Consider the following 15,724-nt stretch of genomic DNA (forward strand, 5'->3'; position numbering starts at 1 on the left):
AAAATCCCACGAAAAATCCGAAGAAAGAAAACCACAAGCACTCGGGTCAGGGCTAGGCTCAGATACTATATATTTATACTTGAGGGACGTCGAAAACTACTATCAGTCACCCGAATGTATAAAACCCACCACTCAACTAGAAGGGTGTCCTACTAAACCTAACTTAAGAGGGTACTCCTTAGCCCGATACTGGTAATTAACAAGTGGAAAATCAAGTTACAATATATTTAAAAAATTATATTTTAGCATGCACAAATTTCAGGCATACAAAAGGAAGTTGTATCAATTTTGTAGTATAAAAATGTTTTTATAAATATTGTATCTGTTCTTATCATGTTTTGCTCTTATCAGTTTTGAAAAGTTATGATTGTCCACGAGTTGATCACGCCGTCGGACGTAGGACGACCAACAACCTAAACAAATACAGGTTCCCCGCTAGTCTTATGTAGTGAATGATACTATCATCATACAATTTATTAGGTCCTGGGATTGGGTCCTGATTTCATAGGATGAAATATCATTCTGCTCTACCACTGACGTGCCTTTGTCATCATCGCCCTAAGCCCCCAAAACAAAACCGACCTGCTTGCGACCTTGCTTGATGGTTTCATATATAGCAAAAAGTTATATATGAGTACTTATGTGTTAGACATAAGCACCGCAAACTGAAACAAGAAGCAAGGAAAAAATAATAAAAATAGGGATGAGAGAGAGAGGAGGAACTGATCCACAAAAAAGATCGAAAAGACAAAGGGTGAATCAACATCCAAAACTTGTAACAAAAAGATCTGAAATAGCGGGCCCAAGATCCTCGAATCAATCCAAGAAATATATCATTTTCTTAAATTTTATAAATGGATCAACCTAAGAAGTGTATCCCTTCCAAATTTTGTTTCGAACAGGTCGAAACGAGCCCGAATTAATGTGACAATTGTATACACGGCTCCAGCATCACTTATGTAATCACACACCCAAGCCTGAACTCAAATGTGACATTTAAGTTATCCAAACATTAATGTCAAACTTCCAAAAAAAACTCTTTCGTGGATGACAATTTTATGAGCTTTCAAATCCTTCATGAATCTGATTCATATCAACTTTATGATTTCCCGAAATGAAGTTGTAAGAGCCTTTCAGATTTCACAAATTAAATAAAGAAAAATAATCCAGGGACAACAACATTCTAAATTTCCAAAGATAACGCCAATATTAAAATCATTCAATGACATCCTTAATTAAAAGCTTCTCATGTCAAATAAGTCATGAAATCATCCAGATAAAACCATATAAATGTTTACAGCCAGGGACAACCGAGAACAACCAAACAAGACAAAAGAAAATCAACTGGGATGCTCAGGGGCAGGGGAGCAAACCAAAACCACCAAACCAGCTTCACCGCAAAGGGGAAAGCAAGGAACAACCAAACAAAATAAAAGAGAACCACGTGGATACTCTCGGGTAAGGGCAACAGCCCACACAACCAAACGACAGGTATTCACAACCAAGGAGAACAAAGAACAACCAAACCAGATAAAAGAAAACCAGCTGGGATGCTCACGGGTAAGGGCAATAGCCCTCACAACCAACCAGCAGGTGTTCTCGGGTAGGAGTAGCAAAGGAGAAGCCACCACATATTTAAGCTCACGAGTAGGGCCAAGAAAGGGCACAACCAAACCACAGAATAAGCTCACGGGTAGAGACTAGAAAAAGCACAGCCAAGCTCCCCATATAAGCTCACGGGTAGGGGCAGTAAGGGAAAGCCTCCACATATATTGTTATTGTACTCTTTCTTTTTTTTTTATATACATAAGAGAGTGAATGGAAAAGCTCTTATAAATCATCCAAACTGAAACCATTTTTCATCATATAAGACATGATAGTGAGTTGGTCTGTTTATATCAAGCATTCCCACATAGAAACACATATTGAAATCATAATTTTTAGAGATGACAAACTTGATTATCAACAACAATCGCAGGAGGTACATTATCCGGAGAACCTCCAATCAAACCGAGCCCAACAAGAGAGGCAAACAAAACGACAGTTTGGATAAATTGAACCTAGCAAGAAGGACAAAACAGAGAGCTGTGACAGGTAGACCGAGACCAGTAAAGGGACAAGACAGAACCGTGACAGACAAACCAAACCTAACAAGAAGGGCAAGACAAAGAACCGTGGTAGGTACACCCGAGCCCAGCAGAGGGGTAAAACAGATAATCATAACAGGTAAATCGAGCCCAACAAAGGGACAGAATAGAGAATCGTGGCAGGTATACCCGAGCCCAGCAGAGGGGCAAAACAGATAATCATAATAGGTAAATCGAGCCCAGCAGGGGGACAAAATAAAACACAATTTCAGCTCAACTAAACACAGCAAAAGAGAGCCAAGAACATAATATAATGTCCACAAAATTGAGCCTAGTTTTAAGCCAAACCGAACCCAGCGAAATGGGCTAAATCGTGCTCAGCAAAGGGACAAAAAATAGAGAAACATCCCAGGTAAACCGAACCCAACAAGAGGGCTGAAACAAGAAAGATTTCCAATCAAAACGCAACCACAAAAGGAGCCAAACCGAGCACATCAAATGGGTCAAAACAGGGCCATCAAAATCAGATTTCATAAAGCCTTAAGCCTTAAAATTTTGCACCCTAGCATATGTTTCAAATAGTAACAGGTAACAAGGAACGAATAAGCATAAACGGATCCCTAATGCCAACATATTATCCAATATTGAAACTAATTCCAACATTTACTTGAACAGGAGCAAAAACAACAAAAAATTTCAGCATTACATTTCTAACATATATTCCAGATAAACAACTATCATCACATGGCAACAACTGGAATTTTTCAAATTCTATCTATCATGCATTTTGAGCAGAAAAAGAGAAAGTATCCATATTATGGTCCATTTTTACTGTTTCTAGAAACTATTCATGCTTAAATCTCAAAACAAACCTAAACTTTACTTCCATATGCTTTAGAAGGGAAAAATGAGTACTTTCCTTGGGCTTGAGATTCTATTGGAAACTTCTTCTTGAGTCTACACATGATAGTCCTTGATCACTCGACTATACGACAATGATTTTAAGATCATCAATGCGAGATATCACAAGAGAAATAGGAAGTGGCTGAAATTTCTAAGGGGATAGATTCCAATACTAGTCCTCTAAGATAGTCGATAGGAAGCCTTTTAGCCAGATCCTAGGTTTTATGAAGAGGAGGGAAAGACTTCACAAAAATGAGGTCAACACCCCTTGATTGAGATTTGCACAACACGATCATCATTGGAGATTTTTTGAAATACTTATTTTATCATATGGTTAAATTTAATAATTCAAAATTTTAGAAAATAGTTAGTCTTGTCAACTTCGGTCTTTGTTAGGAGGAGGATCGAATTGTGGGCTCAATCTTGTCAACTCCAGTTTATGTAAGGAGGAGGATTGGATTGGCTAGGAGAGAGACTTATGACTTTGTCCTATAGGCAAGATGACCGGGTTGAGAATTTCAAAAATTGATATTTTAAATTGAGATTTTCAAAATAGATTTTATAAAATCATAATAATTGCTTATTTCTCGATGTAGATTATATTTTATCATAAATATATGATCATCCCACACAACATTCTCAGACGTTTGAGATTAGAAAAGTTGAGATAAGCGAAGGAGCACATGCGTGTATTATACTTTTGACAACATGCATTTGTTTTAAAGCGAGGCTTTTTTTAAGTTTAATTGAATTTAAACCACATAGTATTCTTAAATCATATGATGATCGAAGCACATGCGAACATGTCTTGATTGTATGCATATTTGAAGATATTAAAATTTTTTTATTTGCAGGATTGTATTGTCAGTGGCATGCATGCAAAAATCTCATTTTGAACCATAAAATTTGCCCTATGTCCGCTTGTGAATTTTTGTTGCGCATTCGGTGACGATTAAAACGATCTAAATTTTGATTGCATATTTAAAAATATGCATCTCTCCCACACTTAGCTCTCACTTGACTTCTCAAATGAACCCTCATAATTATAATTAATGATTATAAGCACTTTGATTAGATTAGTCAATAAAATGTCTCATTTATATTTATAGGCGAGCTACTGTATTTGCCACAGGTTTTATTCGAGCCCGTTGACGGGTCGTCAAATCCTTAGAAAATCTTGTACACGTTCTATTTATATTCAATTCTTACTTTTATGTCTAACAAATTATATAAAAACTTAAGTTCAAATTTGTAGTAGAAGGTTTTATCACCCGCAATAGCGAGAAATTTTAGTGGAGGAGTTTATAGCTCAGTTCAACCACTTAAAGATTAAGACTCTGTTTGGCGCAGCTGCAGCTTCTCAGCTTTTCAGCTGCAACTGTGCTGTCCCAGGGAGCTGCTGTGGAGAAGTTGCTGCGGGGAAACTGACTATCTGTTTGTTGCAGCTGTCTGAGAACAGCTATGGGACAGCTGTTTCTGAAAAAATAACTATTTTGTCCCTGTTTAGTATATTTTTTTTGTAACAGAAATATGACGCCGATATATTTGATATTTCAAAAGCAAAATTCATTTCAAACCAAAAGTTTCAGTACAGATTAATAGAGAGCTCAACACAACTAATCTTAAGGCTTCTTTGGGGGTCCTGAAGATACAAAGAAGCAAAGAAATAAAATGGGAATAGGAAGCTGATTCAGCTTTGTTCAATTTCCAAACAGAACCAACTACCATTTTTCTACCACTGATGCATGAATGCTACAGTGACCTAGGGCTGCAAATGAACCAAGCATTCAATAAGCTAATGAGAAAAAAAAAACTGCCACAAACAGACCATTAAACTAGTAAGTTTTATTTTGAGGTTGAAGTGATACTCTAAAATGATCCATCAACTAACAAGTTCTGTTTGGAGGATAAAACATTACTACTCATTTAAACAGAGCATGGAGTTCATGTCGCATTAATCCTTTGCAATCAATAAAAAGATATTTCAACAGCTCTATATAAGATAAGAAATAAAAACAAATTTCAACTTTGTCTGAAAACTGCAAAAAACTATACACTTAAAAAGCTTATTTGGTTGCAAGAAGACAGAAAAGGGCAGAAGTAGAATTAAAAACTCAGATTCGAGTGGCCATTGAGCGTAGCAGTAGAGGGCTCCAGTCCCAGAGTCCGCCCTACGCTGCCGTACACCGGAATCTTCACCACCGCCGGCGTCCTGCCGGAGCTGGCTGAAGTTGGAGCGTCCATCCTCATATCGCCAGCAAAGCACAGAGATATCTACAAGGAGCGCTGGTTGTAGGGTGATAAAGGGAAGGAGCAGAGCTGCTGATCGAGAAAACTGTGCCGGAGTCGAGCGAAGGAGCGCAAGCCGAACGAAAGAAGAGGGGGTAATGCGTAAAAAGCCGTTTGAGAAAGCTGTGCCGCGGGATCGACCTCGCGGACGGCTTTTTACCAGAACAACGTCCCACCGCGAGAGGGATGCCCCGCCAAACGACCGAATTTCGCGGCCTGAGGCCGCGACGCTCCCATGCCGCGGCCCCAAACGAACCCTAAATACGAGCTGAACGAGCCGCAAGAGCACATTATAAGTAGGTACCTTGGGGGCTTGAAGCCCATTATTTGTAATGTGGTACAGCTGCAGCCTTATTGGTTACTTGGGGATGTCCAAACCTTAGCCTTGATAGTGAAAAAGTAGCAAAAAAGAGCAGACAACCGTCACCAGTCAGGTTGCTGTCCACAATTGGGGACACCTGTAGGAGCACTTCTCAGCGAGTTGAGAAAACAGGCTCAAAAAAAGGATAGAGCCACTCCCAATGAGAGAAAACATGAGAAAAGTAGCATGCCTACTACAATCCTCGCTAGAAAATGCTTCTGATGCCACAGATTTGGGCACATCGCCTCCAGCCTCCCGAAGAACTGAATTGTGTCTTTCATTGAGTAGAACTTTGTGTAGGAGATTAGCGACTGAGAGACAACTGAAAAACAAGATTAAGTATATCATCTTCCATTGGATGAAGGAGAGACGCTTGTGGTTCGACGGGTTTCACAGACCAAGGATATGTGGGATCCGCAGTGTCTTCGCCACAACATATTCTACACCTGCTGCACGATGAATAGAAAAGGTATGCGATCTCATCATCGATGAGGAAAACAGCAAGAACATGACATCTATATACTGATAGTAGAGAAATTGGGTCTTATGAGTTAGAGACACTCCCAATCATGTTCTCCGACGTGACTGAAAAAGGAGAACATGGTCAACTTTGATCGGTTGTGCTTAGTGGAGTTTTCGATTGGGAGCCAGATACATGATTAGGCGTGGCTCGATGTGATCCCTATGGATGTCTGTCACATATGTTGGGGAGATCGTGACAATTTGACTGGAAGACTCAGCACGACAGATTCAGAAACAAATATTCTTTTATCTAGAATGGGCAGCACATAGTGCTCCTTTCGGTGGAGCACGAGATCACGTGCACCCTTGTTAGCAGAGCAACAGTGGTACGACTAATTTTAGTGACGATAGTGGATGATAAGACTGAGACACCAGCTCCAGCATGGGACATGTATGATAGAGGGCATTTCATGATATTACGATCAATACCATATCACTAGTGTCATCACCGTGAGGAGAGGTTCCGACTGCCCTCACTTCAAATTGGGTTTAGTCGATCGTGGATTACTTAGGGAGCATTCATCAGCATGGGCGAGACCCGCAAACTCAGTTCAGTTCAGCGGCGGGAACGCACGAAAGCGGATCAATATGGAGGTATGCTCGTAAGTGGAGAAAATTCTTTTGATGCTTTGGGAATCAAGCTATACTGGTGATAGATTTTATTACTTTGTATTTATAATCATCAAAATTGGGATATTAGCGATGATATAAGCCATAGATTTAAAGTTAGGTGTTTAAAATTTATTGTTGCCTGAGGATTATTATAGGTCAAATAAGTGGCAATTAAAATTTAAATATGTACAGTTGGAATAAGCCCAAATATATTTTATGGTACTAATTTTTAAGAAAAAAAAATGTTTTTAATAATGCAATTTACTTGAGACTATTATGATTGATTAAGGTATGATTTTAGTGGAAATATTGTGGCAGTAGCACCTAGTGGTAATGATGTTGTCGAAAATAGACACTATTGGTTTGAAAGTATCATAATTAGTGCACCAATTAATAAGTAGATCAAATAATATGGAAGGAGTGGGAAGGAAAATTGGTGCATTATAGTTGACATAAGCTAGAAGTTATGTACATAGATTTATATAAACTCTAACTATGCATTGTCGGCCGTTTTAATTTCGTAATTTGAAAAAATGATGATTTTGTGATTTTGAAAATAATTTAAATATGAATATAATATTTTTGATTTTTAAAAGTAACATTTTAATTTTAAAATAGGTGAGACCAAACGGGTCTCACATTTTAAATAATTTGATTTGATTGAATACAATACTACAAGTAATACACTTATCCCGAAGAATAAATATATCACTTGTAATAAAAATTCAATTACCTGAACTAAAGAATTTGTGACATCTGTTTTGGTCTGCGAAATATTTTATAAAAAGGTCAACAAGTTCCCCTACCTAACATAAAAAAATTAGATAGAATTTATTTTATCTGTGTTTCAGGTTTTCTATAGAGGCAAACCCCTATAGTTAATTACATTCTAAATGATTGAGGGTCACTTAAGAAAACTCTCGATTAAGATCAAGTGATTTTACTTCCAAGATTTTAAAGTTTAAGTTTCCACGATTGAACATGAAAAATCAAATGAGAGTGACTCGAAATAGGAACAGTTATTTTAAGAAATCCAAATGAGCGAATAGTAGGGGACATCACAGATCCAGGAATAATCCCGGTGACTTCCTAACTATCCTATTATTTGGCTTTATGTTTTTGAAATGATGTTGTTTAATGTTTGATCCTGCAATTTATTTAGAATTTAGGACTTATATACGTACAATATCTGGTCGTGCAAATAGCCTAAAGAGATAGGAGGATTTACACCGTACTGCACATTAACCTCGGAATCCTAAAGGGTTAGGACTTATAATTGCACAACAAAGTTGTGCAAAAGCCTAAAGGGTGATCCTATGAGTTGTTATTTAAACTAAATAAAGTGATGGGTGATGTGAAAATGTTTTGATGTTGCAGATCCATCTTGAAGTTGTTCCTCGCCGTGCTGCCCACAATGTTTGCTCCAAACTTCTCGTAGTAACACCTTCTGGTTTAATTTTAGTTTTGAAAATGCACCTAACCACTAGGTTATCCTATACTAAGGCATAACGTGTATTAAAGCAAATGAAACATGTGATATATATAAAGGAAGAAAGAAATAATATTACATGTCAGGAGAATACTATAACAAACTAAAGAAATAATATAACAGGCTGAACAAAACAGTATACATGCTAGAAAAATAATATAACAGACTACAATATAATAGGTTGAGAAAACAGTACAACAAGCTATCCAAAACAGTATACATGACAAGAGGAAAAATATAACTTGCTATGAAATAAAATGTTGTAATGTAAATCAAACCTGTATATTTGGGAGTTTTGTTGCTTCTTTAAGTTTAGCTAGTATGCGTTGTGCAAAAGGAGAAAACATGACCTGAAAAACTTGAGAAAACTGACAAATCGTAGGAAAAAGACAAACAAATGAAACAAAATACAATATCACATATAAATGACCAAGAAAAAGAGATTTATATGTGATATTGGGAATATTCCTAATTGCTAGGAGGATTTGAGTGTAAGACTCAAGCTCAAATCCCGGAGCATTGAGTTTCATTTTTGGTCAAGTTAAGATAAGAATTTCATTATTTGATTTAATTAAATCAGTCATGAACCACAACCTAGTGCACCCTCGTGTCTAGTGTCCTAATTATCTCATGAACTGGGATCAGATGTTTGACTTCTTAGGTTCATTTGAAAATTAGGGTGATGAACTCTCTCTCAGAGTGTGCTCCTAAGATCTAGGAAGCCTATACTTTAATTTGAGCCTGAAGTGTTCTAAAGTATCCAACTTCAATTAAGTGTCTTTCAACTAATACTCGAACATTTTTAGATCAATCTTAGCTCCCTATCAGACTCCTTAAATTTAGGGGTAAACCTATAATTTTGGCAAGTGTTGTGAAATGTGTTTCAATCCTAATTAAAACAATTAAGTTCAGGTTTATTCAAAGCTTAAAAGACCTAAATGCAAGTCTACTGGTCTTTCAATCCATGTCCCTAATCGTCATTTAAACTCTTACTTTCTTCCAACTCTCAACTATTCTTCCAATTGCAATTTCATCTTTCTTATGCAAAAGGAATGGTGAATGGTCGGCTATCCTATTTCTTCTTAGATTTTATCATCTCAACAGATCAAATTTCATTTTTAATTTCCTCTTCCTTTCTCTTTTCTTCATATTTTTTTTAAGACCATGAATCATTTCTGAAGAAAATTAAATCAGAAATTCTCATTTTTTAGCTTCACCGTTAAAAAAAAAAACAAAATAAAAGAAAAGAGGCCGATCCACTTTTTAAAATAAAGTCAAATCAGTAAAGCCGGGAGCGAAATCGTAAGTGCATCGGCCTAGAAGCGTTTACATTCGTTAAAAAAAATGTCCGAATCACTTTCAAACAGAGATTTAAAAGCCTCAAAATATAACTTAAACCTTCACGAATAAAGCTTCAAAATGTGACGAGTAAAACTTTAAAAACGTAGTCCAAACATACCACTAGAAAGTGCTCTAAGTACGGTTCATCCAATCAATGAACCGACCTTCACTGCAAAGGTGAATATTCACAACATTAAGATTTGCAGCTAGAGGCAATAAAGAGGAAAACTAATCCCAAATCAAACATTTTCAATCATAAAAGAATTAAAGGAAAAGATCCACATCCAGGAGAAATGAAAAGAAAGCTAAATCCGAGCCAAATACAATACTGACAACAACAATGAAGCTCATGGCTAAAGGCAGAAAAGAGGGAAAACAAACCCCATGCACGACCACGAATAGTGAAATAGAACCCTCATGGGTATGATCATTACATTGCCTTTGATATACATAGGAGAGTGAATGGGCAAGCACGGCAAAGAAAAGGAAAACAACCCAAAAACAGGCTTCCAAATAGCTCACGGGTAAGGCTCAAGGTAAGGCTAAAATCACCACAAAGCCAACCATCAAATAGCCACCAAACAACATCTATATGGGCCCAATCACCAACTACATGAGTGCAAATCAATCACCTATATGGGCCCAATCACCAACTACATGAGTGCAAATAGTAATTACAACACCCAAACAACTAACTACAACAATCAATGACACTTTTAAGCTTCCAAACTGCTCTAAACAGCAATTCTGAACCTCCTATAGCCAACAACAGCTTCCTACAGTTTTGCTATAGCAAAGCTAGCAGTTTAAAAACTCCCAAACAGTCATTAAATTAGCCCCAAACAAACTTACGGGCAGAGCCAGGAAAAGGGGCAACCTGAGCCCAATATATGAGCCCAATAAACCTGAGCCCAATATAAAGGCAAACCAAGCTCAAGAAATAGTGCAAAACAGTAAGGGACTTCAACCTACATAAATCACCAAATCAGAGCCCAAACCGAGCCCAAGAAAGGGGCAAACCGAGCCCAGCACAGGGGCAAACCGAGCCCAAGAAATGGTCTAGACAGTAAGAGATTTCAGCCAACATAAATCACCAAAACAGAGCCCAAATCGACCCCAAGAGAGGGGCAAACCGAGCTTATGGGAAATAACATCTAACATTTAGTTATTTCAAAAGAACTAAAATCAAGTCCCATTAAAAGTAGGAAAATAGAGAATAGTTTCCAACATTCATTAAAAACCGAAACCACTAAATGGGCCAAAACAAAATGTACCTTTCAACTATAATATCAGTCTCATAGAACCAAAAATCAAATCATCCAAATAAGTGAAACAGATGAAAACATTTCCAGCCAAGATCCAATTTCAAAGAACCAAAACCGAGCCAACACAGGGGAGGCAAACCGAGCCCAACAGAAAGGGCAAAAACGAGCAGCATAGAGGCTAAATTGAGCCCCACACAGGGGGCAAAATAGAGCTATTAAAATCAGGCCTATCAAAATCTCATGGTTCAAGATGTTGCATTCAAAATATATTCTGAATAGTAACAAGTAACAGGAAATATATGAGTGTGCATACATCCCTAAAGCCAACGTATCTCCTCGTTAAAGATAAATTCTAGCATGAATTATAAATGGGCAAATCTTGCTCCAAAGCCATGTATTTCAAGCAGAAAATAATGCAAGCCAACTTTCTCTCCTTTTTTTTTAACAAAACTCATCCTTCATTTATCTACGAATTGCTTTAGCAAGGAGCAAATAAAGAAAGCCACAACTTCCAACATATAAGTATAGAAATAGCAGGAGTTTAAGGAGAATATTTGCATGTGAGAATAAGCCTAAGTATGCTTTCTATGTATCTCGAGCAGAAAAGCAGAAGAAAGTAACCAAAACATGCTCCATTTTAATATTTCCATGGACTATTTTATGCTTAAGTTTCAGAACAAGCTTCAATTTCGCTTCCATATTTCATGTCATCCGAAATAGTGCAAAATAGAGGAGAGGAGAAGAATACTTCTTTCTATGCAAACTTAAAGCAGAGAAAGTATAAGGTAGATTCAAGAAAAGCACTCCAACAGTAGCCCACAAATACTCCTCACGGTTTCCAGCTCACGGTTTGACAAATCCAAACCTCAAGATCCTCGAACAACAGAGGGGAAGAAGATCTCCTCTCGAACAACAAAATAAAAAGAGGTAGCTTTCCTAACAGTGAAGAAGAAAGACAGAAAACACCAAGTTTCTCTAAAAGCTCTATTCTCTTAAAAACTATCATCTTTTTTTTCTCTCAGAACTTTTTTTTAACAAAAGAAAACCAACCCCCTAATCCTCACGGTAAACCAATAGCCAGAGAAACGAATAGAAAAAGCCACCTGTTTGCCGCCCTAGCCGACCAATCGACAAGAGGAAAGGAAGAGTAACAATAAAGATGGAGAGCGTATAGCCTCGAGTAGGAGGAACGTCGGCCAGCCCGCCTCCTCCAATTGGAGAGTCGAACGACTGTCGTGCCACGTAGAGAAGGGGAAGAGACGGGAGGGGGAAGTGTCGCCGTGTGGATCTGCCGTGGAGCTAGGGCACGAACGAGAGAGGGAGCGGGGCGAGCCACAGGATCGAACCCTAAGATGGCTCGAACGAAAGTTTAAGCATGCAGGTGGTGTCGTAAATAAGGCTTAGGGTTTTAATAATATAAATGATAAAAATATAAAATAATTTAATATTTCTTAAAAATAAAATTTAATTCGTACTTTTCAACCGTGCGTCAAAACATAACAAAATTAATATCGTTTTTATGTAATTCTGACGTTCCTGACGCGCTGGCGCGGTCCGTTTTACTGTCGGAGGTCATTTTGACGAATTCATCGATTTAATTGCAAATTTTCTCGTGTCAGAAATATGGCAATATGAATGTCATTTCCTACCAAAATTGGTATCCCGGACGTGTTGGCATTGTCCATTTTGTCGTCGGAGGTCGTCCGGAGAAGTTTGCATTTTTACTCGTCCTTTAGGCTCAATTGAAGTCCGATCTCGTGCAATTTAGTGAATTTGGTGCATTTCGTGTGTGTATGTGACGATAAAGTCGTGAGAAGGTTTTCCTAGGGCTTGAAATCCTATTGGGAACTTCTCCCTGAGTCTTCACATAATAGTCCTTAACCGCTCGTACATAAGACGATGGTTTTGGGTCATAAATGCTAGACATTATAGGAAATATAGAAAGGGTATTTTGGAATTTCTAAAATGATAGGTACCAATTTCTAGTTTTCTAAGATGTTCAATAGGAACTCCTAGAGCTAGATCCTAGGCTCTATGAAGAAAAAGGAAAGACCTCACAAAAATGAGGTCAACATGCATGCTACACACTACATAAATGCTACAAAAACTGCGTAAAGTTGACTAGAAATATTTAAAATGGGGCTAGTGATGTTGATGTTTACTAATGCACAATCACTTAGAATTAGGGTTTTCCTAATAAGTCTACTATGACAATAATATAATTACATGTAAAGAAAGTTGGGAATTTTTCAGGGCACAAGCCACACATAATTCAAATTCTTTTTCCTTTTAGTTTTAAAAAGATAATACTAGAATTAATACCTAATTAATAACAATATGATGGAAATAATTCGAGATATTAAGCTAGAAATTTTAAACACATAAAATCAGCTAGCAAATCAAATTTAATTTTCACAACTTTGATTTCAATGGATCAAATTTTGACCAAATTCAAGGGCATAAAAATTTAATTTTTTAAATAAGATAGAATAGCGAACAAAAATTATAAATCAAGAAAAAATATGCCTCATGTTGGTACAATGAGATAATTTATCCTTGAATTAGATAGTTATATTTATACCACACTTAAAGCAATCACATCCAATTTCATTTCACAGGATTGAAATTGAAAAGTGAAATTTTATTCTAGCCAAAGTTTTTAATTACATGCCTCAAAATATCTATTTATAGTCTTTTCATCACTAGACTAATAGCTAATGAATATAGGATATATAGGGTCAACTTAATTCAAATTTAAATTAAGAACTCTTCAAGATCAAACCTCAATTTTGAAATTAAACCCTAATTTCTTATTTGAATAGGAAAGTTTGTTGATCTGTGATTTCTCTTGACAACAATCTTTTTGATTAACCTTTTTCTGATTCTTATTCTTATTCTGCCACTTTTCTTGTTCAACTGTGTATGTGCTTGTGTATTCTCATCATCTTTTGATCCGGTATCACTTTCAGCATGATTGCTTGAAAGCAACTTATTGAGAACTTTATTACTTTTAATCGGTGTTTGCTGTTTTGTTATTTGGAGAAAGTTTAATGATATTGATTTTATTATCAGGCAATTGGGGCTGAATATGGTGAAGGTTTTGAGACTTTTAGGTTGGATGGTCCTCTTAAGCTTGATGTGGTGATGATTCTCAGAACTTAGCTAGCGTACACTTGTATAAATTTATTTAGCATTAGTTCATTTTTTATGCTTTTTTCTGAATATTTTAATCTTGCTCTTGCACTTTTATTAATTTAGTATTTTTGTGCTAGGATTACTTAAATGAGAGATTGCAAGAATGTTTTCTCCAGAGGATACGGCATGCTATGAAACCTGATGAAGCTTTTGGACTTGTCTTCTCATGGGACAATGTTGTGGTATGTTTTTTTTTTAATGCTACATGACAGTCTCCTAGTAAAAGACTATTGCATATTTTGTCGAGTAAATTCACAAAACCCCTTCATGAAAAATTCTTTAACTGTGTATAAAGTAACAAGCAGCAAGTCAAATATAATGGATTTACATCCTCTACTTGTTAAATTTCTAGATCAGGATAGATGTAGATAAAATTTCTTCATCACGGAGGTATTATTATGCATGCATAGAAGTTTTCTTTTTTAACTGGTAATTTTTGTATCGTTGCTTCCTTCAATTTACTTCACCATGAGCCAAGACATTCATGGTCAAGAAATATTTGAAAAGCTAGCTTTGAATTTAGCAACTCAACAAAAACATGAGATTATCTTACATGTCTGTGCCAAATAATTTCCCAAGCTCAATAAAACTCATTTAAATAAGCCCTCCAATGCATCTTAGCAACTAGAGCTTATTTAGATTTATGATGAACTTTTGTGGGATACTTTTTAACACCTTGTTAAAATATAACATGTATTTGCAATAAAAAAGTAATGTAGACGCTTTCTTAATTTTTTGTCAAATCTAAATTTGCTCTAATCTATTTGAGTTAAGTTTCTATTAATGTAAATTGGATTCTAGTCATGTGAAAATTAGTAAAAACTATAGATGTTTGATATTTGATTTTAGCAAACTATGGTGGTTTTTTTTTGAAGATTTTAATTATGTCTATAAGAGGTTATGAGTTGAAATCATGACCCTATCATTACTTTTATTTTAATTTCAATTAACTCGGTTGTGGTTTGTGTTCTTGGAGGGGGTTGGGGTTGGCATAGTAGTGTTTTAAATGACAAATGGATTCATGGGATGGCCCCTAAACCTATTAAGGTTAATGCATTTAAGGTTAAATAAATTTGCACTAGCCCATTAAGATTTTCAAGTGTTTGGGCTCATTGATTGTCTGGGCCCATTGATGCCCTAAATAATGGGTTTTGTATTGAGTCTTCTTGGCCAATTCTGTAATTCTTGGCTGCCCTGCCAGTTCAATGATGCCCAAAATTGTGCAATGTCTGTGCTGAATCGATTCTTGTACATTGCAGGCTGATACCCGCTCCTTGAAGTTGGATGCTTGGAGACGACTTGCTTCTGAAGAGGGTAAGCCATTTTGGACGGGTGCTTCTGGTCATGATATGCATTTATCGTGTACATTATTTTATTTATCTGAACATCAAGGCATATCATGTGATGACTGTTACGAGGTTATACCTTGTTTATTTTTCTATATCTGAACTACATAATGAGTTGCTTAATTAGTCTCATGCGCTTGTGGACAAATGAAGTTTCCTTATTAGTTTTCCTTGTACTTAATGGACATGTATAATTGCTCTTGTTTTGTCTTCCCTCTTTACTTCATTACATTGATTCTCTAGATTTTCTCATTAAATTTGGAGCAAGAGTGTCGGCCTTTTTATTGTTCAACTTTCGTAGTTTGAAAAGGTGA

General features: G+C 36.5%; 1 protein-coding gene across 3 annotated transcripts in view; it reads left to right on the forward strand.

Moving 5' to 3' along the window:
• LOC110028442 overlaps positions 1 to 15,724 on the forward strand; it is a 43,876-nt gene that overhangs the window by 8,848 nt on the left and 19,304 nt on the right. For all 3 annotated transcript variants that reach the window (XR_002294422.1, XM_020730287.1, XM_020730288.1), the window contains exons 3-5: positions 13,942 to 14,010; positions 14,142 to 14,246; positions 15,324 to 15,378. Coding sequence is in view for 2 of the 3 variants with exons in the window: in XM_020730287.1 (XP_020585946.1) it covers positions 13,942 to 14,010; positions 14,142 to 14,246; positions 15,324 to 15,378 (229 nt within the window). In the remaining variant the exon portion in view is untranslated. The remainder of the gene's footprint in view (positions 1 to 13,941; positions 14,011 to 14,141; positions 14,247 to 15,323; positions 15,379 to 15,724) is intronic.

Source organism: Phalaenopsis equestris, unplaced genomic scaffold, assembly GCF_001263595.1.
Source record: "Phalaenopsis equestris unplaced genomic scaffold, ASM126359v1 Scaffold000511, whole genome shotgun sequence".
NCBI lineage: Eukaryota > Viridiplantae > Streptophyta > Magnoliopsida > Asparagales > Orchidaceae > Phalaenopsis > Phalaenopsis equestris.